The sequence below is a fragment of the Erythrolamprus reginae genome, chromosome 4, assembly GCF_031021105.1.
Source record: "Erythrolamprus reginae isolate rEryReg1 chromosome 4, rEryReg1.hap1, whole genome shotgun sequence".
NCBI lineage: Eukaryota > Metazoa > Chordata > Lepidosauria > Squamata > Dipsadidae > Erythrolamprus > Erythrolamprus reginae.
Genome location: NC_091953.1, coordinates 74,140,328 through 74,166,737, shown reverse-complemented (window position 1 = coordinate 74,166,737; position 26,410 = coordinate 74,140,328). Strand labels below are relative to the sequence as shown.

The window sequence follows — 26,410 nt, the reverse complement described above, 5'->3', positions numbered from 1 at the left end:
AAAGCGTGTGTGTTTCAAATCGTGGAAGAAGGAGGGCTGTGACGTTTCTTCACATCTGCTAGCTAAGTACTTAAGGACTGCTTAAGGGTTTTTTACAGCCTACAAGTTTGTTTTGGGAATAGTGCTCTTTGCCATACAAAAAGGGTGCTTTGTTGCTTTTGAATTTTGATTAAAAAAACATTGTGTTTGAATTTTCAAGTGTGTGTGTGTCTGAATTTTTTACCCTTGAATTTTCGGGAGGCTCATACCATAGAGCCCGGCTGAACACTAACTGAGTTTTTTGAGATGGTGAGAGAACACAGACTTATAGATATATGGAGAGAAAGACACACACAGGATTTACAATACACTTTTTTCTCACCACCTCAAAAATCATGGTCAAGGATCGACATGATTTGGGTAGATAAGGAAGTAGAAAATATTATGGAGAAAATTGAGATAGGACCAAATATATGGGCGGACCACCACCCAATAATATTAATGATTAAGGAACCAAAAAGAGAATATTACAGGTGAACACTCAACCAAACATTGTTAAAAGAAAACAACTACATGAAAGAGGAATTAAATTTTTTCTTCCAAAATAACTGGAATGATGAAACAATACAGAATCTATGGGACACTATGAAGGCATACATAAGAGGATTAACGATAGCATATATGGCCAAAACAAAGAAAACTAAAAGCAAACAGATGAAAGAATATCAAAACAAATTGCAATATATAGAAACGGAAATGCAAAAGGTTTTTCAAAATGATGAGCTAAGAGAAGAGAGGGATAAATTAAAAAACAAAATTAATTTATTAATACAAGATGAGGTTGCTTTTAAAATTAGGAACGCTAAACAAAATTACTTTGAAATTGCGAATAAAATGGGTAGATGGTTGGCGTACAAATTTTAAAAAGAAAAGGAAGAGAGATATACAAGAGCTAGAAGACTGTAACGGTGACAAGCAATTTATAATAGGGGCGAAAAAGAAAATCTTGGTAGATTATTTTACAGAGCTTTACAAAAAAGAAGAGATGAATGAAGAACAGTTGAAAGCATACATAAATAAATTAGAATTAGGAGAGGTATCAGAACTAAACAAAACATCATTAAATAAAAAAATAACAGCACTAGAGTTAGAAAACACAATACAGAAACAAAATAATAAAAAGTCACCAGGGCCAGATGGTATCCCGAATGAATATTATAAAGAATTAAGAGAATCATTACAAGAAATACTACTATTAGTAATACTACTATTACTACTAGTAGTAATAATACTACTACTATTTAATGGGGTGTTAGAGCAGGGGGTGATACCGTGGTCCTGGACGGAGGCGCTGGTAACCCTGATACCAAAAGGCAATTCAGATAAACAGGAAGTACAAAATTACAGTCCGATATCGTTACTCAATGCAGATTATAAATTTTTTATGACAGTTGTGGCAAACAGAATGAAACCAATTTTAAATAACTGGATGCACACAGACCAAAACGGATTTCTTCCTGGTAGGTATACTTGAAGCAATATAAGGATAGCACTTGATATATTAGACGTTTTCAAGGCCCATCCCGAAAAATTCATGGCCCTCATGTTTTTAGACATGCCAAAGGCATTTGATAATCTAAAGTGGGAATTTGTACTTAAAGTAATAAAACAAATGAAATTTGGAACCAAATTTATTAGAATGATAGAAACAATTTACCACACTCAATCAGCAAAAATAATGATTAATGGAGAACTAACGGAGTCACTTCAAATTTGGAAAGGTGTGCGCCAGGGTTGTCTGGACATTTTAAACAGAAGATTGAACTGCCACTTGACTGGGGTGCTATAGGGTTCCTGCTTGGGCAGGGGGTTGAACTTGATGGCCTTCATGGTCCCTTTCAACTCTAACAATAAATAAATTACTGGTTTGAAAATTAGAGGTCAAGAATTTAAATTGCAAGCATACGCAGACGATTTGGTTTTCATAATAGATGAGCCATTAAAAGCGTGAAGACTTACTGAAAGAGATAAAGGATTATGGGGAGGTGGAAGGATTAAAAATGAATGAGCAAAAAACTAAAATCATAACAAAAAACATGAGAAACGAGCAAAATCAAGAATTAGAAAAACTTCTAGAGATTCAAATTGTTAAGAAAGTAAAATATTTAGGGATATCATTAACAACAAAGTGTAGTACAATTAAGGAGGACAATTACAATATACTAATAAAGAAGACTGAAGATCAGCTTGTAAGATGAAACAAACTACACATTTCCTTAATAGGAAGAATCTCTACTATCAAAATGTCAATTTTACCCAAATTCCTTTACTTATTCCAAACAATCCCAATAAAACTTGAACGACCAATTTTTTATAAAATTGAACAGAATTATTTCTAAATTTGTATGGGGTGGTAAGAAGGCAAGAATAAAACTAAAATGGCTACAGGATAAACCAAAACAAGAAGGTTTTGGACTCCCAGATTTCGAACTTTATTATCAAACAGCTGTACTACTATGGATTAAAGATTGGATAGAAATTAAAAACCAGAGATTGTTAACGCTAGAGGGACACGATATTTTACAAGGATGGCATGGATTTTTGTGCAATGAAAAAAGTAAAATTCCAACATACTTCAGAAACCACATAATAAGAGAGGCACTATTAGTGACTTGGAATAAAATTAAAAAGGAACATTATACAAAGATACCAAGATGGTACCCCAGTATGGAGGCATTGATGCACCAAAATACAATACAGTTAAGTAAAATGGTAAAATATGATCAAGTATTAGATGAAAAGGGAAATTTGAAAACAAAACAACACCAGTTAGAACAAGGCATTGTTATTGAGTGTTGGCCGTATAATCAAATCCAGGCGAAGTGGCAAAAGGATTAAAAAAATAATGGAATCCAAGAAAAATTGTCAAATTTTTGGACAAATCAGTCACAAGAATTAAGGAATAAAGATGAATCATGTTATTATGAGGTTTGGAAGGAATTCTACAACTAGGTGGATAAGAGAAAATGGATAATAACTGTATATAAGAAATTTGTGTTTAAGACTATAAAAAACATTTAAACATATGCCAAAATCCGATATAGTGAAATATTGTACAACTTTTTGGTTACACATAAAACCACAGTACAACCGCTGGTGTTATAGGCTGTAGAAATGTAAAAGAGAAAAAACTGTCTAGGTAACAGTTTGGGGAGGGGGATGTTATATGTCTTGTTGTGGTATTTGTTTTGTCTCCTTTAAGACATTTCGCACAAATAACAAAATCAAATAAATATGTAACAAAATGATGTATTATGTAATTATGAAATGTCTTGTTTTAATGTGTATATATTTAATAAACTTTTCTTTAAAAAAAATAACTCTCACATTTCAATTAGTAGTTCAATTAATAATCAAATGACAATTTATCAGTCTTGTAAATTTGTAGTTTTATCATTGTCCAAATCTTCTCCCATCTGCTCCTTCTTATTTCAATTCTCCTTTTATTTTCTTGCTTTTTTAATTATTATTTTAAAATGTTTAGTCCCCTTTCTCAATTCAATTTCTGTGCTGCAAATAAAAGCTGTATTATCCACATGTTTCTGCAGTTCTATAAAATAGTTCTTGTAGAACAATAGAATTTTTCCTCTTCAAGATGTTGTACCTCCAGATGGAAATCATTAAGAAAATTCAGAGTCAACAATCAGCATAGATAAGGTGTTTCCGGAGCCAAGGTCAAAAAACAGATTATATGTCCAACAAATCTTCTCCTGGCAAACTTATTAATTCCACAAAAAATATTTTAAACTTATTTATATAATAAAAACTTACTTTTCTCAGCTGATTAAAACCAATCTGCTAAAATTCATAAAAATAGTTCAGTAATCCGATAAACAAATTTTAAAATCCTCAATCTTGGGCTTTTATTGTCCTTCCAGAAGCTTTTCACTATTGTATCTAATTGCCAATTATCTGCTTCCTCTCCATTTTTTCCCAAGCTTTTGTTCCCATTTAAAAATCAAGAAAATCAATCTAAGCTCCAGTTGGCTGAATCACTCACCAGCACCACTCTTAACTCAGTTCCTCTCGCTCCAGCACGTTTCTTAATTCCTCTCCCTCCAGATGACTTCCAGCTTACTTTAAAATCCTTTCGTTGCGGTGTTGGCTCGGTTTGGTCGGCTTAGGCACAGCAGCCTAGCCTATTTCACCCACTGCTGGTGCGAGACAAACCGGTTCGACTGGTGGGGTTTGCTGATCCCAAACCAGACCTCCAGCAGTGTCCCCTGCATCCCCTCCATAGGAACCAAAGCCCCCCAGACAGTGAGGATTCAGCATTTCCCCATGGACAAGGGGGAACTCTGTGCCACCAGCGCCATTGACTCCGCCCCTCTCCCCGCTTCACTGACACTAGTTGAGAGGACTGGAAGACTTGATTTTGTGGCAGAGAGGGCCACAGAAGGGATCCTTGAGGCTACGTGTACTCAACGTTAGGCAGTTTTAGTCAATCAAAATTTTGCCTACAACTAATGAAGGCAAGGTGATCTCCTTAGCGGCATTTCTTTCCTTTCACTCATTCAGCCTTTTTCTTAATCCAACTTTTCACTGCACTTTCTAGTTTGCACTTGTCATTTTTCCCTATAGCCAGAAGAGTTTCTTTCCTTGCTTGGGCAGTTGCCTTGGATGCCTTTTCTAGGATGAGTCTCCTTTTCATTCTTCCTCTTGTGTTCCCACAACTTCCTCTGCTGTGACTTTTGCTCAAGAAGCTCTTGCAATTTGCATTGTTGTTCCACAGCCAGCTTTTCTTGACTTGCTTCTCAACTCACTTTCTCTTCTTTCTGAGACTATTCAGAAAATCATATCCCGCACGCCACCCCCTTTCTGGTTTATATTCAGCAGATAGATAGTCCTATGTTGACTTGGACTCTGCTTCTCTCTCTCTCTCTCTCTCTCTCTCTATCTCTCTCTATATCTCTCTATCTCTCTATCTCTCTATCTCTCTCTCTATCTTAATGGTCCAAATCTGCTTTTTCAACTATGTCAACCCAAGCAGCCCTATAATTTTTTTCCCCTGAGGCCTTTATGACTAATTTCTGAACTTGTACCCTCATCCTTGAAGCTTTTTGTCATATTATGAACTCATTATCTTTCTTCCCCAGTTTTTACACACATAATTCAATTAAACTCAAATAGCCACACTTGCTTTCTGTTTCCCTGTTCATCAGTGAAGTTGACTCCTACTAACTGTTTTCTAGAGGAAAGAGCCAAGCTGAGCAAGCTGACTTTTCTTGATGGTTTCATTCTTATTTCAAATCAAGTAGCATGGAAACACACACACACACACACACACATGCCCTGTTTTGGCTGCCAAAAACAAAAAGAGAAATCTTTCCCCTTTTGCACTTGAGCATGCAAGAAGGGGCAGGAAAGGAGAAAGGAAAAGAGGAATTAAAAAAGGGGGGGGAAGGAGAGGAGAAGGAAAGGGAAGAGGAAGGGAAAGGGAAGGATAATGAGAGTGAGGGAGAGTCTGAGGGAAGTCCTGCCTTAGCACTTGGCCACCACAGGTGCCTCCTGCCACACGTTCTGTGTCAGGGCCACCATGGCCATGGCTACCATGACCCTCCAAGGTCAAACAATCCTGATGTGACCCTCAATGAAATCGAGTTTGACACCTCTGTTCTAAAGCAATGAAGCAAACAAGCCATTGTGGTTTGTTGACTCTATTATATTAATTGCCAGACTTCTAATGTGGGCCTTGATGTTTTCAAGGTGGGTAGAACAAGACCCAAAGGAAATACTGCAGTCTGTCTATGAATGTGTTGAAAGGACTTGTGAGAAATTGAACCAGCTGAATATAGACATTTCCAACATAAAAGGTATTTTTAATTCTATAATAATTATGAATATCCTTCTAAATCAAGAGAAAGTGACATACCTAAATTACAGAGATGAATGGAGAATAAATGTGATGTTAATAAAATACCTTTAAAGGAAACTAAAATATTTTACAATTCAATCAAAAACTGTTTTAAGTGTGCCAGAAGACATTTGCTTGGGCAAATAGGTGTGCTGAATTCTGTTAATAATTGCCTCTCAATGTTGTCTTCTCTGCCACATTGTACTTCTCTCTGGATTATTTCTTTACTCTCGGAAGTGGCTTGTGATAAGTACAAAGAGCTTATAGTAGAAGAACAATCAGGATTTCATTCAAAAGCAGAGTTTTGCTCAGGTTTTGTAATAATATGTAATAATCTGTAAAATGATAGAATGTTTGTTTTGTTCTTAAAAGCTGTTGGAGTTAGCAATCAGAGAGAGACAACTGTAGTTTGGGATAAAGAAACTGGAGAACCTCTCTATAATGCTATTGGTAAGTCTATTGAACTGTTGCAAATACTTTTTAATTGATATACAGTAGTTCCTCTTGTATCCACATATATCTTATATGTTCTATGAACATCAGTAACAATATGTCGCACCAGGTATTAATCTTTGTTTTTATTATTAAAATGCCCAAAGAATTATTTGCATTCCAAAGCAGTTCTATTTTTTTTTACTTTTGCTCTCTTCTTTAGAAGATTTGTTCCTACTGTTTTTGTTCTGTAAAGAAACTAATAAAGTTCTACATTGAATGGACTTAGTTGAAGCATAATTTATTAATTCATCATGTCAAGATTTCTTAATGAACTGTTGAATCAGGACATAAGTAGCAATCATAAGGACAGAAAAAAACATTTTATTATTTCATTCCAGCATAATTCTTCAATTTGGTGTTCTTTCATTTAGTTGCCTATACAAAATGTTCATAGTAATATGAAATACCGTATTTTTCAGAGTATAAGACGCATATTTTCTTCCCTAAAAGAGGCTTAAAATTTAGGTATGTCTTATACTCTGAATGTAGCTTTTTTCGAATGTAGCTTTTCCCCCCAGCCCTAACTAGATGCTAACAATCTTCCCAGCTCTTACCTTGCAGGTTATTTCATTGTTACTCTCTGCAAATAATTTTTCCCAAGCCCTAAGTCTTTGCAGGGTTTTTTTCATTGCTCTAACTTGTTCCGAATAGGTTTCTTTCCAGCCCTAACCAGGTGCTAACAATGTTCCCAGCTCTTACCTACTTGCAAGCTCTTTCATTGTTACTCTCTGTGAAGAGTGTTTTCCAAACCCTGTCTTTGTAGGGTTTTTTCATTCCTCTACTTGCTCCAAATGTTTCTTTCCAGCCCTAACCAGGTGCTAACAGTGTTCCCAGCTGTTACAATCTCTTTCATTGTTACTCTTTGCAAAGAATGTTTTTCAAACCCTAAGTCTTTGCAGGGTTTTTTTCATTGCTCTACTTGCTCTGAATGTTTCTTTCCAGCTCTAACCAGGTGCTAATGATTTTCCCAGCTCTTACTGGCTTGCAAGCTCTTTCATTGTTACTCTCTCCAAATAAGATTTTTTAAAACCCTACCAAGGGGGTTGAATAATGTGCTGAAGCTAACCAGACTAAGGATGCTAGCTAGATGAATATCTGATAAGCTGATTCTTTTCCCTTTTTTTCCTCCAATAAAACTAAAGTACGTCTTATATTCTGGTGCATCTTATACTCTGAAAAATACGGTAAATTTTACATTTTATATGAGTAAACCGCTAAGTTGTACATTTTGAACAAGATGCAAGCATTAGCAGAACTCTTCTAAATGCTAATATACAGAACTCTTCTAAATACTAATATACATGAATTGAGCATTGATAACTAAGCATAAATTGCTATAATAAAATTGCTGTTGGTACATCCAATTTTTACGGGTTAGATCCCAGGAGATGCTATCAGAATGAATAAGCTCCTCCAAAGGAATATAGGCTAAGGATAGACCTATGAAATGAAGAAATCTATTCTGGAATAAACTTGTAATTTAAATTCATTTCATTCTTCTTTGTTTTTAAAATGTCTACTCTCAATTTTTTATTTTATTTGGTTTGATAAATCACTAAGTGAGGTAGGTTTACTTAGTGTACTTTAAACATTTTTGTTAGGTAAATAATTTGTTATTTGGAATTGAAATTGCATTAGCTTAGTCAGAAGAAGCATGATTTACAATGATAAAGTACCAATTTAAAAATCTAATCTGGTTAAAAGATCCAGAAAATGTGGAAATAAAGGAAGAAAGGGAATTAAGTAAACATAACATTAACCTGATGGTACAGGAGGAGATAGCCCAAAAAATTAAATCCATGAAACAGAATCATTTTGAACATGCGAATAAGCCAGGAAGGTGGCTAGCATATAAATTAAAAAGCAAACTGAAAAGAAATATATTCAACAATTAGAAAATGAAATGGGAGAGAAACAATTTGATATAGAGGAGAAAAAAAAGATAATTAAAAATTATTTTCAAGGACTATATAAAAAAGATGAAATAGGAGAAGAAGACAGAATTATATTTAAATGAGGCTGAATTGCCACAAATATCTGAAATTAATATAGATAGGATGGAGAAAGACATAACAATGATAGAATTGGAGAGAGCGATTAAGAGACAAAGTAATAATAAAACACCCGGGACAGATGGAATTCCCGCGGAATTCTATAAACAAATACATTAACCTACAAAAAAGCTAATGCTAGTAATGTTAAATGAAGTGCTAAATAAAGGGGAAATCCCTCAATCATGGAAAGAGGGATTAATTACTTTGATACCAAAAGATCCAAACTAAAGACAATTAATTAAACAATATAGACCAATAGCATTATTGAACTCTGACTATAAAATTTTCACAACAATACTAGCAGAAAGGTTTAAAACGATCATTAATGAAATAATACACCCAGACCAAAATGGTTTCTTACCAAATAGGAACATTAAAAATAATCTGAGAAATATAATAAATATATTAGAATACTACGAAGTAAATCCTGGGAAGAATTTGGCTTTGATATTTTTAGATGCAGAAAAAGCATTCGACAATCTAAATTGGAATTTTTTTTATAAATCAACTAACAAAGATGAAATTCAAAGAAAAAATTATAACACAGATTTGATCCAATAAAGACATCAAAGAATTAAAAATAAAAGGACAAGAATATAAGATCCAGGCATTTGCTGATGATTTGGTATTTAATATAGAAGACCCCATTGAATCCAGTGAAAAACTATTAAATGAAATTGCCAAATTTGGGAAAGTAGCAGGATTAAAAATCAACAAACAGAAGACTAAAATACTGAGAAAAAAATTAACGTAAAGAAAAGCAAATATTAGAAAATAAATTAGAATTACAAATTGTAAAAAGAGTTAAATATTTAGGTATAAAATTGTCACCAAGGGCAATAACAATTAAAGAGGATAATTATACAGTCTTGATGAAAGAAATCCAAATAAAATTAGAAAAATGGAATAAATTACCTATTTCACTTATTGGAAGAATATCAGCAATTAAAATGTCTATTCTACCTAAAATACTATATTTATTTAGTACAATCCCAATTAGTTTTAAAAAAAACTTTTTTCCAAAAATTAAATAGAACTATAACAAAATTTATTTGGACCGGGGAAAAACCCAGGATTAAAATACAATATCTACAGGACAATATAAAACAAGGAGGCTTTGGTCTACCCGACTTTGAAATATCTGTCTGGGAGAAGTTTGACTTAGTGACACCTAAGGAAGTGGACGCCATTGCAGCTGTGTGTTCCGCCACCTGTCTACTGGATCCGTGTCCCTCTTGGTTGGTTTCGGTCAGTCGAGAGGTGACACGGAGCTGGGTCCGGGAGATTGTCAACGCCTCCTTGGGGAGTGGGTCCTTTCCGGCTCCTTATAAGGAGGCACTTGTGCGCCCCCTCCTCAAGAAGCCTTCCCTGGACCCAGCCATACTCAATAACTACCGTCCAGTCTCCAACCTTCCCTTTATGGGGAAGGTTGTTGAGAAAGTGGTGGCACTTCAGCTCCAGCGGTCCTTGGAAGAAGCCGATTATCTAGGTCCTCAACAGTCTGGATTCAGGCCCGGCTACAGCACGGAAACTGCTTTGGTCGCGTTGATGGATGATCTCTGGCGGGCCCAGGACAGGGGCTTGTCCTCTGTCCTGGTGCTTCTTGACCTCTCAGCGGCGTTCGATACCATCGACCATGGTATCCTTCTGCACTGACTAGAGGGGTTGGGAGTGGGAGGCACTGTTCTTCAGTGGTTCTCCTCATACCTCTCTGGTCGGTCGCAGTCGGTGTTAGTAGGGGATCAGAGGTCGACCTCTAGGTCTCTCCCTTGTGGGGTGCCTCAGGGGTCGGTCCTCTCCCCCCTGCTATTTAATATCTACATGAAACCGCTAGGTGAGATCATCCAAGGGCATGGGGTGAGGTATCATCAATACGCCGATGATACCCAGTTATACATCTCCACCCCATGTCCAGCCAACGAAGCAGTGGAAGTGATGGGCCGGTGCCTGGAGGATGTTAGGGCCTGGATGAGTGTCAACAAGCTCAAACTCAACCCAGACAAGACGGAGTGGCTGTGGATCTTACCTCCCAAGGACAACTCCATCTGTCCGTCCATTACCCTGGGGGGAGAATCACTGGCCCCCTCAGAGAAGGTTCGCAACTTGGGCGTCCTCCTCGATCCACAGCTCACATTAGAGAAACATCTTTCAGCTGTGGCAAGGGGGACGTTTGCCCAGGTTCGCCTGGTGCACCAGTTGCGACCCTACTTGGACCGGGAGTCACTGCTCACGGTCACTCATGCCCTCATCACCTCGAGGCTTGACTACTGTAACGCTCTCTACATGGGGCTACCTCTGAAAAATGTTCGGAAACTTCAGATCGTGCAGAATGCAGCTGCGAGAGCAATCATGGGCTTTCCCAAATATGCCCATGTTACACCAACACTCCGCAATCTGCATTGGTTGCCGATCAGTTTCCGGTCACAATTCAAAGTGTTGGTTATGACCTATAAAGCCCTTCATGGCACCGGACCAGATTACCTCAGGGACCGCCTTCTGCTGCACGAATCCCAGCGACCAGTTAGGTCCCACAGAGTGGATCTTCTCCGGGTCCCGTCAACTAAGCAATGTCGCCTGGCGGGACCCAGGGGAAGAGCCTTCTCTGTGGCGGCCCCGGCCCTCTGGAACCAACTCCCCCCAGAGATTAGAACTGCCCCCACCCTCCTTGCCTTTCGTAAACAACTTAAAACCCACCTCTGCCGCCAGGCATGGGGGAATTGAGATCCTCTTTCCCCCTAGGCCTTTACAATTCTATGCATGGTATGTATGTATGTATGTTTGGTTTTTATATTAATTGATTTTTAATCATCAATACCAAATTACTATTGTACACTGTTTTATTGTCGCTGTTAGCCGCCCCAAGTCTCTGGAGAGGGGCGGCATACAAATCCAATAAATAAATAAATAAATAAATAAATAAATATTATAACGCTTCAATCATAGATTGGCTAAGGAATTGGATTAAACTAGAAAATAAAAGATTATTATCATTAGAAGGGCATGATTTGATGATAGGGTGGCATGCCTTTCTTTGGGACAAGAAAGATAAAACTCATAAATATTTCAGACAGCATATTATTAGAAACTCAATATATGAGATATGGACCAGAATTAAAAGAGCACATTATTCACAAACCCCGAAATGGTTTTCTAGCATGGAGGCGATAATGCATCCCAACACAAAAGATTTAAATAAAATTACTATCAGTTACTGGATGGAAGAGGCGAATTGAAGACAAGGGAACAATTAGAAAAAAGTGGGATAATAATGGATTGGTGGCCATACAACCAAATGAAATCAAGATACCAAGAAGATAAAAGAAACGGGATACAAAAAGGAGAAGTAGAACTTGATAAAATAATTTTAAACCAAGATAAGAAAATGATTTCCAAAATTTACAAATACTTGCTAAACTATAAAATGGAAGATTATATAGTTAAAAACAATATACAGTGATCCCCCGCTCGTTGCGAGGGTTCCGTTCCAGGACCCCCCGCAACGAGCGGGTTTTCGCGAAGTAGCGCTGCGGAAGTAAAAACACCATCTGCGCATGTGCAGATGGTGTTTTTACTTCCGCAGCGCTAGCGAGGAGCCGAAGATTGGGGGCGGCGCGGGTGTTTTAAAACGTCGCCGCCGACATGGGGGGCTCGCTAGCACCCCCCTAACCCGGGTTGGGGGTTCGGGGGGTGCTAGCGAGCCCCCCATGTCGGCGGCGATGTTTTAAAACACCCGCGCGGTTTTCCAATGAGTCCCGAAGACAAACGTCAAACTTCCGCGTTTGTCTTCGGGACTCATTGGAAAGCCGCGCGGGTGTTTTAAAACGTTGCCGCCGACATGGGGGGCTCGCTAGCACCCCCCCCGAACCCCCAACCCGGGTTTGGGGGTGTGCTAGCGAGCCCCCCATGTCGGCGGCGACGTTTTAAAACACCCGCGCGCCTTCCCAACTGAGCCCTCAAGCCAAGCGCCAAAGGCGAACTTCTGCGCTTGGCTTGAGGGCTCAGTTGGGAAGGCGCGCGGGTGTTTTAAAACGTCGCCGCCGACATGGGGGGCTCGCTAGCACCCCCCCGAACCCCCAACCCGGGTTTGGGGGGGTGCTAGCGAGCCCCCCATGTCGGCGGCGACGTTTTAAAACACCCGCGCCGCTTCGCAGCTGTCTCCTGAAGCCGAACGCGGAAGTTAGCGTTCGGCTTCAGGAGACAGCTGCGAAGCGGCGCGCGTGTTTTAAAACGTCGCAGCCGGCCTGGCGGGGCTTTCCAGCAACCCCCGAGCCCGGGTTGGGGGCTCGGGGGTTGCTGGAAAGCCCCCCCAGGCCGGCTCCGATCGTTTTAAAACAGGCGCGCCGTTCTCCGCTGACTCCTGGCGAACTTCCCCGCTTTAGGAGTCAGCGGAGAACGGCGCGCCTGTTTTAAAACGATCGGAGCCAGCCGGCTCCGATCGTTTTAAAACAGGCGCGCCGTTCTCCGCTGACTCCTGGCGAACTTCCTGGGCGAAGGGCGAAGGGCGGGCGAGCGGGTGCTGGGGGGGCTTCGCCCTCCCGCCAGCAAGAGGGGGAAGACCCAGGGAAGCCGCCCAGCAGCTGATCTGCCCGGCGCCATCTACGCATGCGTGCCCATAGAAAAAAAGGGCACGCATGCGCAGATGGTGTTTTGACTTCCGGGTTCAAAAATCGCAAATTACCCTGTTCGCAATGGTCGGGGACGCAATAACCGGGGGATCACTGTACATAGCTGGTGTAGAAACTTTGGCTACAGAATATACTTAGATAAATGGGATATAATCTGGTCAAAAAGCTATAAATTAACGAAATCAATAGCATTTAGATAGAGGCTATTTGGAGAGGCAGATATGGCGGGAGCCACGGAACTAGCCGTTCCAGGGGAAGGAGGGATCGCTGCTTAACAGCGATCCCTTGTTCCGGTTCCGTGAGCTCAACCCAGGGTGCTGGTGACGAGTATAATTCTGGCCCTGGGCTCAGGTTGCTGCTACTCAATGCCAGGTCAGTGGTAAATAAAGTTCTCCTCATGCGGGATTTGATCCTGGATGAGGAGGCCAACTTGGCATGCGTGACTGAGACCTGGCTGGGCCCAGAGGGAGGAGTTCCTCTCTCTGAAATTTGCCCAGCTGGATTTCAGGTATGGCATCAACCGCGATCTCAGGGAAGGGGGGGAGAAGTGGCTATTATAGCCAGGGAGAGCCTGTGCCTACGTAGACTCGTTGCTCCAGAGATTGTGGGTTGTGAGTCCCTCCTTGTGAAGTTGGACTTAGGGGTTCAGGTGGGTTTGTTGCTCACGTACCTGCCTCCCAGCTGCATGTCAACAGCCCTGCCTGTGCTGCTCAAGGAGGTAGTCGGGCTGGCGGTAGGATTCCCCAGACTTATAGTCTTGGGGGATCTTAACCTGCCATCGCTCGACGAAACCTCTGGGTTAGCTCAGGAGTTCATGGCCACCATGACAGCCATGGACCTGACTCAAGTAGTACAGGGTCCTACTCACGAGGGGGGGCACGCACCCAACATGGTATTCCTCTCTGAGCAATTGAGTAATGGTCTGAGACTAAGGGGCTTAGAAGTGTTTCCTTTGTCATGGTCAGAACATTTTCTATTACAGCTTGACTTCCTGGCTCCAGTCCTTCCCCGCAGGGAGGCGGAACCGATTAGACAGTTCCACCCCAGACGCCTGATGGACCCAGATGGCTTTCAGAGGGTGCTTGGGGTTATTCCAGATGCACTCGTCCACAGTTTGGCGGAGTCTCTTGCTGAGGCCTGGAACAAGGCTGCAGCGGAGGCTCTTGACCGGATTGCACCATTGCGACCTCTCCCGGCACTAGACCCCGTAGAGCTCCATGGTTCAACGAAGAGCTCTGGGAGTTCAAACGCTAGAAGAGACGTCTAGAGAACCGATGGAGGAAGAGTAAGTCCGAATCCTTGTAAGAGCTCATATTAAGACTTACAAAGTGGTGCTCAAGGCGGCAAGATGCGCGTATCATGCCACCTTGATTGCATCAGCGGGATCCCGCCCAGCCACTCTGTTTAAGGTGACCCGCTCCCTTCTTCACCAGGGGCGGAGTTGAACCCCTGCAGAGTAGTGCCGAGGATTTTAATATGTTTTTCGCTGATAAAATCGCTCGGATCCAATCAGTCGAGGTGACTGGGGCGGTACTTGTCCACCTGTCTGGGAAGAGTTTGATCTGGTGACACCTGATGAAGTGGACAAGGCCATTGGAGCTGTGAGTTCTGCCACCTGCTTACTGGATCCGTGTCCCTCCTGGCTGGTTTCGGCCAGCAGGGAGGTGACACAGAGCTGGGTCCAGGAGATTGTCAATGCCTCCTTGGGGAGGGGGTCCTTTCCAGCTCCTTATAAGAAGGCACTTGTGCGCCCGCTCCTCAAGAAACCTTCCCTGGACCCAGCCGTGCTTAATAACTACCGTCCACTCTTCAACCTTCCCTTTATGGGGAAGGTTGTTGAGAAGGTGGTGGCACTCCAACTCCAGCGGTCCTTGGAAGAAGCCGATTATCTAGGTCCCCAGCAGTCTGGATTCAGGCCTGGCTACAGCAGGGAAACTGCTTTGGTCGCCTTGATGGATGATCTCTGGCGGGCCCGGGACAGGGGCTTGTCCTCTGTCCTGGTGCTTCTTGACCTCTCAGCGGCTTTCGATACTCCCTTGTGGGATGCCTCAGGGGTCGGTCCTCTCCCCCTGCTATTAAATATCTACATGAAACCACTGGGTGAGATCATCCAGGGGCATGGGGTGAGGTATCATCAGTATGCGGATAATACCCAGTTATACATCTCCACCCCATGTCCAGTCAACGAAGCAGTGGAAGTGATCCACAGTGCTGGAGATGCAAGGAACACACGGGAACCTATTACGATATTTGGTGGACCTGCCCAAAAATTAAAAAAAATTGGATCAAAATACAAAAGTGGATAACGTATATGCTACAAATAAAAATAAACAGAAGACCTGAAGCGTTTCTTCTTGGAATTGTAGATCAAAAAATAGATAAAAATAAATATAATTTAATGGTACACATATTGACCGCAACTAGAATGGCAATAGCCCAATGCTGGAAGCAACCCAATCCATTTGAAGATTCACTAATAATAAAAAATTGGACTGTGCAGAAGCTGATGCTTTAACCCTTAAATTAAAAAACAAAGAAGACTCTGATTATTATAAAACATGGAATTCTTTTTATGATTGGTTTAAAAGGAGAAAAAAAGTTTAAATTAAAATATAACAATAGCAATATTTCTTTTTCTTTCTTTCTTTTTTTGATATAACAGATTAAATATGATATATACGCAGTGCTGTGTTAAATTAAAATTTGTATGAAATTAAATTAATAAGGACTGTACGAAAGCAGCTAAGAAAATAACAACAAAAAAGACATTGATAACCAAAAGGAATAACAGTGAATACTTATTGTTTTTTCACCAGAAAATAATTTGATACTAGAAGAGTCTGTTTATTTTTTCCTCCTCACAAGAGAATACAAACGATATATATTTTGTTGTTTGTTTACTGTCATTGTTGTCGTTGTCAATATTGTTTATTGTATTTAATTAATTAATCAACTTATTATTATTATTATTATAATTATTATTTTTTCTATATGTTTTGGTTTGGTTTGGTTTGTATCTTTTTCTTTTTTTCTTTTTAAGTTTTGTAAATGTGTAGATGTATATATATTTTAAATTAATAACAATTTATTTAAAAAAATTAAAAATCTAATCTTAAGTCTGTTTTCTTGAATATTAGATGATTTTGTGAAGTTTGTCAACAGAGACCTATTCAGAGATTCAGAACCTGATTCTATTCAATCAACATATTCTTTAAATATTTACTTTTACTAATATTAATACCTGTCTTTGGATTCTAGTATGGCTTGACCTAAGGACTCAATCTACTGTTGAAAGACTTCTTAAAAGGATTCCAGGAAAGAATAAATCCTTTTTTAAGGTAAAAACTGACCTTAGAATAATTAGAGTATGTTACACAGTGCAAATTATTATTTTTTTATGCTCGTGCTAATGTGAAAAGGAGAACTAATTTAGTGTAGTGGTTAAAGGCACTAAAGAAACCAGGAGATTGTAAAATCTGTGTGAAGCCGACTGGGTTTCTTTGAATCAGTCACTGTCAGCTGCAGAAAGAAGGAATGTCAAAACCAAAACTTCCAAAAACATTCCCAAGAGGGACTTGAGCAGGAATGCAGATGGAGTCAAAGCTATCAAAATAATAATAATTAAAGAAAAAATGAAGTGGATTAGTAGATTTATTTTACTGTAAATGTTTATACATTATGATTGATTACTTTCAACCTTGCAGAGTAGGACTGGTCTCCCTCTTAGCACATATTTCAGTGCTGTGAAGCTATGCTGGCTTTTGGACAATGTGAAAGAGATCAGGCAAGCAGTTCTTGAAAGAAGAGCTCTTTTTGGTACTGTTGATTCATGGTTAATATGGGTATGTATCAATATACAATAATTAAAACAATTTATTTGCTTTCTATACTTCCTCAGCTTGTTTTTAACATTCTTAAAAACTACCATATTTTTTAGAGTATAAGATGTACCGGAGTATAAAACGCCCCTTAGTTTTTGGGGAGGAAAATCGGGGGGGAAATCTGCCTACCAGATATTCATCTGGCTAGCATCCTTAGTCTGGTCAGCTTCAGCACATTATTTTATCCTCTGGTTAGGGCTTAAAAAAATCTTATTGGAGAAAGTAACAATGAAAGTGCTTGGAAGCTGGTAAGAGCTGGGAACATCATTAGCATCTGCTTAGGGGTGGAAAGAAACATTCAGAGCAAGAAGAGCAGGGGTAGGCAAAGTTGGCTCTTCTATGACTTGTGGACTTCAACTCCCAAAATTCCTGAGACAATCATGCTAGCTCAGGAATTCTGGGAGTTGAAGTCCACATGTCATAGAAGAGCCAACTATTCCTACCCCTGAAGTAGACCAATGAAAAAAATGTCTTTGTAGACTTAAAGCTTGGAAAACATTCTTTGCAGAGAGTAACAATGAAAAAGCCTGCAAGGTAAGAGCTGAGAAAACTGTTAGCACCTAGTTAAGATGGGAAAAAAGCTTCAACAAAAAAAAGCTACATTCAGAGTATAAGACGCACCCAAATTTTCAGCCTCTTTTAGGGAGGAAAAAGGTGTGTCTTATACTCTAAAAATACAATAGTCAAGAAAAAGTCAACTTTACAGATTACAAATTAACAGAGTTGGAAGGGACCATGTAGGTCATCTAGTCCAACCCCCTGCCTAAGCAGGAGACCTATACCATTTCTAATGGCAGTCCAATCTCTTCTTAAAATTCTCCAGTGATGAAGCTCCCAAAACCGATGAAGTTGTGGAAGTTCCCACAACTTCCAAAAACAAGCTGTTCCATTGGTTGATTGCTCTCATTGTAGGAAAATTTCTCCTTATTTCTAGGTTGAATCTTTCCTTGACCAGCTTCTATCCATTATTTCTTGTCTGACCTACAAGTGCCTGGGAAAACAGGTTGACCCATTCCTCTCTGTGGCAGCCCCTCAAACATTGGAACACTGCTATCATCTCTCCCCTGTTCTTTCTCACCACTAGACTAACCATACCCAGTTCCTGTAACCATTCTTTATATGTTTTAGACTCCAGTCCCCTAATCATCCTGGTTGATCTTCTCTGCACTTTTTCTAGAGTCCCAACTTCTTTTTTATAGTGTGGTGACCAAAATTGGATGCATTATTTTAGGTGTGGTCTTACTAGGGTTTTATGGAGTGGTATTAATACTTCACTTCCTCTAGATTATATCCCTCTGTTAATGCAGCTTACAATTGCATTTGCTTTTTTGGCTGCCGCTGCACACTGCTGGCTCATATTTAGATGGTTGTCCACTAAGACTCCCAAGATCTCACTCACAGTTATTATGTTATTATTATTATTATTATTATTGTTATTATTATTATTATTATTACTATTATTATTATTAATTAGATTTGTATGCTGCCCCTCTCCACCTTACTGCTATTTGCCGCCTTACTGCTATTAAGCCGGGTTTCACCCAATCAATATGTGTACTTTTGGTTTTTCTTGACCAAGTGTAAGATTTTACTTTTCTCTAAATTGAATTTCATTTTGTTGGGCCCAGTGTTCAAGTCTATCATGATCCATCTGGATCTTGAGCTTATCATCTAGGGCAGTGGTTCTCAACTTGGGGGTTGGGGGTTGAATGTTTCGCAGGGATTTCCTAAGACCATGGAAAAATACAAATTTCCAATGGTGTTAGGAATTTAAAGCTTCTATTCTGGTGCCTTGGACCATATTGTTACAATCCGACCAATCAGGCGTTTACACCAGGGTGTCCCTCTGACCTTTGTGCCACTCAACTTAAGGCTCTGTTGGGGGAATTGACACTAGATTTATGGCTGGGGGTCACCACAACATGAGAAACTGTAATAAGGGATTGCGGCATTAGAAAGGTTGGGAACCACTGATCTGAGTGTTGCCTATTCCTGCCAGCTTAGTATCATCTGCAAATTTTGGAAGTTCCCCTTCTGTTCCCTCATCGAAGTTATTTATTAAGATATTGAAGAGTACAGGGCCTAAGAGGGAACCTTGTGCTACTCCACTGAATATTTCTCTCCATGTAGATGGAGATGTAGACCCATTAAGGTTGAGTATAGTTTGTCAGCTAGTTATGAATCTATCTGTTGGTAATGCTATCTATCCCACTTTTTTCTAGTTTACCAAGAAATAGGTTGTAGTCTACTTTATCAAATGCCCTCTTGAAATCTATATTATGTCCACAGTATTTTGCTGCTCTACTAATTTAGTCACTATATTGAAGAATGAAATAAGATTGGTTTGGCATGATCTGTTTTTAACAAACACGGAGAGGGGCAGAATCATGGCGCTGGCAACACAGAGTTTCCATTTGTCCATGGGGAAACGCTGAATCCCCGCTGCCTGGGGGGCTTTGGTTCCCATGGAACCAAGTCTGATCTTCCCTGAAGGGGAGGGGATGCAGGGGACGCTGCCAAAGGGCTGGTTGGAGATCGGCATACCCCACCAGTCGAACCGGTTTGTCTCGCATCGACAGTGGGTGAAATTGGCTAGGCTGCTGTGCCTAAGCCGACCAAGCTGAGCCAACACCGCAATGAAAGGATTTTAAAGTAAGCTGGAAGTCATCTGGAGAGAGAACTAAGAAATGTGCTACAGCAAGAGGAACTGAGTTAAGAATGGTGCTGGTGAGTGAATCGGTAGATTTGAGCTTGGATTGATTTTCTTGATTTTTAAATGGGAACAAAAGCTTGGGGGGAAATGTAGAGGAGGCAGCTAATTGGCAATTGGATACAATAGTGAAAAGCTTCTGGAAGGACAATAAAAGCCCAAGATTGAGAATTTTAAAATGTGTTTATTGGATTACTGAACTATTTTTATGAATTTTAGCAGATTGGTTTTAATCAGCTGAGAAAAGTAAGTTTTTATTATATAAATAAGTTTAAAATATTTTTTGTGGAATTAATAAGTTTGCCACCTGCTGGTTGGAGGAGAAGACAGGGGAAGATTTGTTGGACATACAATCTGTTTTTCGACCTGGGCTCCGGGAACACTTTATCTATGCTGATTGTGACTGTGAATTTTCTTAATTATTTCCATCTGGAGGCTACAACATCTTGAAGAGGAAAATTTATATTGTTCTACAAAAATTATTTTATAGAACTGCAGAAACGTGGATGTTACAGATTTCATTTGCAGCACAGAAATTAAATTGAGAAAGGGGACTAAACATTTTAAAATAATAATAAAAATAAAAGCAAAAAGTCATATGGAGAGAGAACTAAGAAATGTGCTGGAGCGAGAGGAACTGAGTTAAGAATGGTGCTGGTGAGTGAATCGGCCGATAGGAGTTTGGGTTGATTTTCTTGATTTTTAAATGGGAATTGAAATAAGGAGCAGATGAGAGAAGATTTGGACAATGATAAAACTACAAATTTACAAGACTGATAAATGGTCATTTGATTATTAATTGAACTACTAATTGAAATGTGAGATAGCTTATATTTGTAATATTGAAAGGAGAAGGAGCAGGTAGAAGACTTAGATAATGATAAATTTATAACTGTATAAGGTTCTTAAATGGATTTGTAGAGACAATTTTGAACTTATTGATTATCTGAATTATAACATTATTATGTGAATTATAATGGTAAAGAAAAACGGGGAAAGGGAAAAGGGATATAATAAAGCTATGATTATTAAAAGAGGATTAATATGGGAAAAATAAATAGTACTGATTATGATTAATATATTTTTTTTGAAGTATCTGGGATTTCAACTGAATAGAAGATTATTATTTTCAGTCATGTGGTGAAAACAAATAGATGAAAGATTATTTTACTGAGACGATTTGTGAAAATCAGATTAGGGATTATTATTATATTGGGCATGATAGCGAAAGATAGAGTAAGAAGAGTATTACATTGGGAATGACAGTGAAATTAAATAGATTAGGGAAGATTTACACTCATTTTTACAGTGGAAGATATATAGAATAGGGAAGATACATAGATTAGGGAAAATATATAGATTAGGGAAGATTATCACATTGCGAATGGCAGTGAAACCAAATAGTGGGTGTCAACAGGCTCAAACTCAACCCTGACAAGATGGAGTGGCTGTGGGTCTTGCCTCACAAGGACAATTCCATCTGTCCGTCCATTACCCAGGGGGGAATTATTGACTCCCTCGGAGAGGGTCCGCAACTTGGGCGTCCTCCTTGATCCACAGATAACATTAGAGCACCATCTTTCAGCCATGGTGAGGAGGGCGTTTGCCCAGGTTTGCCTGGTGCACCAGTTGCGGCCCTATTTGGACCAGGAGTCATTGCTCACAGTCACTCACACCGTCATCACCTCGAGGTTCGACTACTGCAATGCTCTCTACATGGGAGTTTCTTTGAAAAGTGTTCAGAAACTTCAGATCATGCAGAATGCGGCCACGAGAGCTATCGTGGGGATTCTAAGATCTGTCCACGTTTCGGCAACACTCCGCAGCCTGTACTGGTTGCTGATCAGTTTCCGGTCACAATTCAAAGTGTTGGTAATGATCTATAAAGCCGTACATGGCATTGGACCAGAATACCTCCGGGACCGCCTTCTGCCACACGAATCCCTGTGGCCAATCAGGTCCCACAGAGTTGGCCTTCTCCGTGTCCCGTCAACTAAACAATTCTGTTTGGCGGGACCCAGGGGAAGAGCCTTCTCTGTGGCGGCCCCGGCCCTCTGGAATCAACTCCCCTTGGAGATTCGAATTGCCCCTACCCTTCCCGCCTTCCGCAAGATGCTGAAGACCTATCTCTTCCTCTACCACCACCTTTTTTCCTGACTGTAATATATGAGAATGGTGTGATTGTGCAATAATTATTGCTTTTAATATTTATGAGTTTTAAATCTCATCTTTTAACTCTATTGGATTTGTATTCTATGTATTGTATTGTTGTTGTGAGCCACCCTGAGTCTTCGGAGAGGGGCGGCATACAAATCTAATAAATAAATAAATAGATTAGGGAAGAAAATTACACTGGGAATGACAGTGATATATAGACTAGGGAAGATTATTGCACTGGGTTTGACAGTGGAATTTATAGATTAGCGAAGATTATTACACTGGGAATGACAGTGAAAAATATATAGATGAGGAAAAATTATTATTGTACTGGGATTGATAGTGGAAGATACTTTCAGTGAAAAATAAATAGAAAAATACACTATACACTATATTACACTATAATTATGATTTGCTAAATTAGAAATTATATATTTGTAAAATGAAAGGAATGATATAATGTTTAAGCACAGAAAGAAGATAATATAATTTAAATTCTTAATAATAACCTTTCCTCCCCCCTGTATTGCTATTGTTATAATTAGATCAAAGGCATGATATAAACCAATTTTTTTTCTTCTATGAAGAGAAGTAAATTTTGAACTTTTCTTATAAATGGCAGTCATGTTAAAATGAGGGTTTAAAAACCTTAAATGAGATAAGTAAGAATATAAGAAATGGATTGAAGCACTATGGCATAGTTTTAGTAGAAAAAAGAAAATAACCAAAAGAAATTTGATAGCTAATAGCATTTTGAACCCGAATGAGAACAGAAAACAATATTTGAAATCCGGATGACAAAATTAGAAAATGAGGTAGCACAAGATAAATGATGTATACCAAAACAAAACAGATAAATAATTAAGAATTTTGGTTAAGAGTTTGGCAATTGATACTATATTGTATTGTATTCAAATTTGAAGGTATGTGAATTTGTATTTCTGTAAGGTGTGGAGGAAAAAATAAATAAAAACCCAAAACAAACAAACAAACCCAAGCTGACTGCTGGTTATTACTTTGCTTGTTTCTAGATGTTGGAAGATTTGAATGTTTATTATCATTTGTAGTATCTTCCTGGGTATTGATGATATGGTCTCTAGTTTCCTAGGTCTAGTTTTTTTTTCCTTTTTGAAGATGGGAATCACATTAAACTCTTCTCCAGTCCTCTGATACATACCTGGTACTCCAGGATTTTTGAAAGTTGAGGTACAGTGGTTCTGAGATAAAATTTGCCAGCTCCTGTAGAACTCTGGGATGTAGTCCATAGATCCCAATGATTTGCATTTGTGAAGCTCAGACTCCCCCCCCCCCCCATTTTAACTTTTATTTCTTCCCTGTCTTTTACAGTTATTTTTTTTTTTGTAGGTTGGGCTATAGTTTCTTTTTGTGTGAAGACCAATACAAAGAATGAGTTAATCAGCTCTGCTTTCTCTCTGTTGATTGTTACTTTCTTGCCATCTTCTCTCTTTAGTGGACTGACTGTTTCCTTAATTTTTTTTCTTTTATAATTTTTAATTTTTTTTACATATATACCGTAGTTACATATTTCTAGCTAATCTCTTTTGTATTCATATCAACACCTATATTAATAGGTTATCAGTCTCTATTCATGTTTCTCTTTCTTACTCCCCTCCTATTCTCTCCATCTCTCCTATACCTTCCTTTCCTTCTCTCCATCCTTCCTTCCTCTCTCCACCCCATCTCTACCTTTTTTCACCCACTTTCTCTCTTTCCCTCTTAACCTTTGCTTGAATGATTTCGGTTCTAATACATTTTATATTAAACAAACTATTACAAGCTAATTATATTATTTTTGTATCCCTTCTCTTATAGTATTTTTAAAATATTTATAACTGTTATCCTTTAGTTATCGCTATTATTTAAAACTAATATTACCATTTCCTTACATTCTAGTTTGTCATTAAATCAGTCCTAATCTTTTAATTTTCTGCTCATTTTACTTCTAACTATATTCATTTTCTATCCAATTATAAAACTTCATCCAAACATTATAATATTCAGATTCTTCTCTATCTTTAAGTTTCATTGTCATTCTGTTCATCTGGCACAGTCCAAATTTTTTAAGTACATCTTCTTCCTTTGGGATCTCAGATCCTCTCCATTTTTGTGCAAATGCAATCCTTGCTGCTGTTATCACGTATACAATTAAATATATATCTTATTTATCAAAATTATTTGGCAAAATGCCTAACAGGAAAACCTCTGGTTTTAATTGTAACTTCTGTTTTAACATTTTTTCAATCCATATCGGTGTTTTAGTCCAAACTTTTTTTTGCTTCTGCACATGTCCACCACATGTGATAAAAGGATCCTGGTATTTGTTGACATTTCCAATATTTAATCGTCTTGTCCTTAAACATTTTAGCAAATCTTTCTGGTGACCTATGCCATCTATAAAATATTTTGTATAAATTTTCTTTATAGGCATTGCCATAGTCAATTTATAATTCCTTTCCCAAAGTTGTTTCCATATTGTGTACCATAGTATCTTTTACTTGTTCAAATTCTAACTCAACACGTAACAAATAGTTATATTATTTCTTAATCAGATTTCATCTAGAAACATAGAAGACTGACGGCAGAAAAAGACCTCATGATCCATCTAGTCTGCCCTTACACTGTTTTTGTATTTTATCTTAGGATGGATATATGTTTATCCCAGGCATGTTTAAATTCAGTTACTGTGGATTGATCTAGTGGGATCACAATCTCCTTCTTCCTGCTTGTTATACCTCTAGCTATGCAGCCAAGCATCCTACTTGCTTTTCCTACCACCCGACCACACTGCTCACCCATTTTGAGACTGTCAGAAATCACTACCCCTAAATCCTTCTCTTCTGAAGTTTTTGCTAACACAGAACTGCCAATACAATACTCAGATTGAGGATTCCTTATCTACATCTAGTAATATTTTATCTAATTCAGTCTTTTTCACCATAATATTCTCCGCCTTAGTATCTTTTTCATATCTCTTCTAGATTTGTAATCTCATAAAAGGCAATGAAATATTGGAAGACTGAGCTTTTCGTTGGGAATGAAAGCTATGGAGTGATCAACATCAGAAAGGGCATCTTCCAGGGGGACTCTTTGTCCCCATTGCTATTCATCATCGCTATAATCCCGCTGTCACTCATCCTACAGAAAACAAACCTAGGCTACCAAACTGCTAGGAATTCACCAAAAATTTCACACCTGCTGTATATGGATGTCCTGAAGTTGTACGGAAAATCAGAAACTGAGATACAGTCACTAACCAACACTGTGCGAATCTTCAACAATGACATCAGCATGGAGTTTGGCCTGGATAAATGTGTCATAGTGGCACTGAAAAAGGGGAAAATCTCTGAAAGTGAGGGCATTGAAATGCCAAATGGTCAAGCCATCAAGTGCCACCAGCCAGAAGCCTACAGATACTTGGGTATCTTTCAACTGGATAATATCAAGCATGGCCATGTGAAAACTGTGATCAGCAAAGAGTACATCCAAAGGACTAGAAAATTTTTGAAGAGCAAACTGAATGGTGGAAACACTATCAAGGCTATAAATATGTGGGCCATACCTGTAATTAGATACACAGCTAGCATAGTGAACTGGACTCAAGCAGAGCTGGACAACCTGGACAGGAAAACCAGAAAATTAATGACGATCCATCATGCACTACACCACTGCAGTGATGTTGACAGGCTGTATTTACCAAGGAAAATAGGCGGCAGAGGACTTTTGCAAGTGAAGCAGACAGTGGAAGAAGAGAAGCATGGTTTAGCTGACTATGTGAAGGAGAGCAAAGAGTCAGCATTGATGGAGGTCAACAATAGGAAGCTTCTCAAGGTGAAGCAAACTAAGGACCACTACAGAAAAACTAACTCGATGTCGTATGGACAGTTTGCGGAACAAAGCATTGCATGGCCAGTTCTCTGAGAAGATTGAAGGTAAAGTGGATAAAGAAAAGACCTGGTCATGGCTTACAAGTGGAACACTCAAAAAGGACTAATACTGGCGGCACAAGAACAGGCCATTAGAACAAATGCTGTCAAAGCCAGAATTAAAAAATCAACAGACGATCCAAAGTGCAGTCTCTGTAAAGAAACAGATGAAACAATCGATCACATACTCAGCTGCTGCAAAAAGATCGCACAGACTGACTACAAGCGTAGACATGATGCTGTGGCACAGATGATCCACTGGAACTTGTGCCGGAACTACCATTTACCAGTGGCAAAGAACTGGTGGGATCATAAGCCCGAAAAAGTGGTCGAAAATGAACAAGCAAAACTACTGTGGGACTTCCGACTTCAGACTGACCGAATTCTGAAGCATAACACACCAGACATCCTGATTGTGGAGAAAAAGAAAGTATGGATCATCGACATCGCAATCCCAGGGGACAGCAGAATTGAGGAGAAGCAGCTAGAGAAATTAGTAAAATACGAAGATCTAAAAATCGAGCTGCAGCAACTCTGGCATAAGCCAGTGAAAGTGATCTCAGTGGTACTTGGCATGCTGGGCGCAGTGCCAAAGGATCTCAGCGGACATTTGAAAACCATTGGAATTGACAAAATCTCCATCTGTCAATT

At 39.2% G+C, this 26,410-nt stretch overlaps 1 protein-coding gene across 9 annotated transcripts in view; it reads left to right on the top strand.

Moving 5' to 3' along the window:
* GK (glycerol kinase) overlaps window positions 1-26,410 on the top strand; it is a 238,951-nt gene that overhangs the window by 86,386 nt on the left and 126,155 nt on the right. For 8 of the 9 annotated variants that reach the window (XM_070750603.1, XM_070750606.1, XM_070750598.1 and 5 more), the window contains 4 exons: window positions 5,746-5,852; window positions 6,266-6,343; window positions 16,326-16,405; window positions 16,772-16,909. In XM_070750603.1, the coding sequence (XP_070606704.1) occupies window positions 5,746-5,852; window positions 6,266-6,343; window positions 16,326-16,405; window positions 16,772-16,909 (403 nt within the window). The remainder of the gene's footprint in view (window positions 1-5,745; window positions 5,853-6,265; window positions 6,344-16,325; window positions 16,406-16,771; window positions 16,910-26,410) is intronic. The other variant, XM_070750605.1, reaches the window with a different exon arrangement.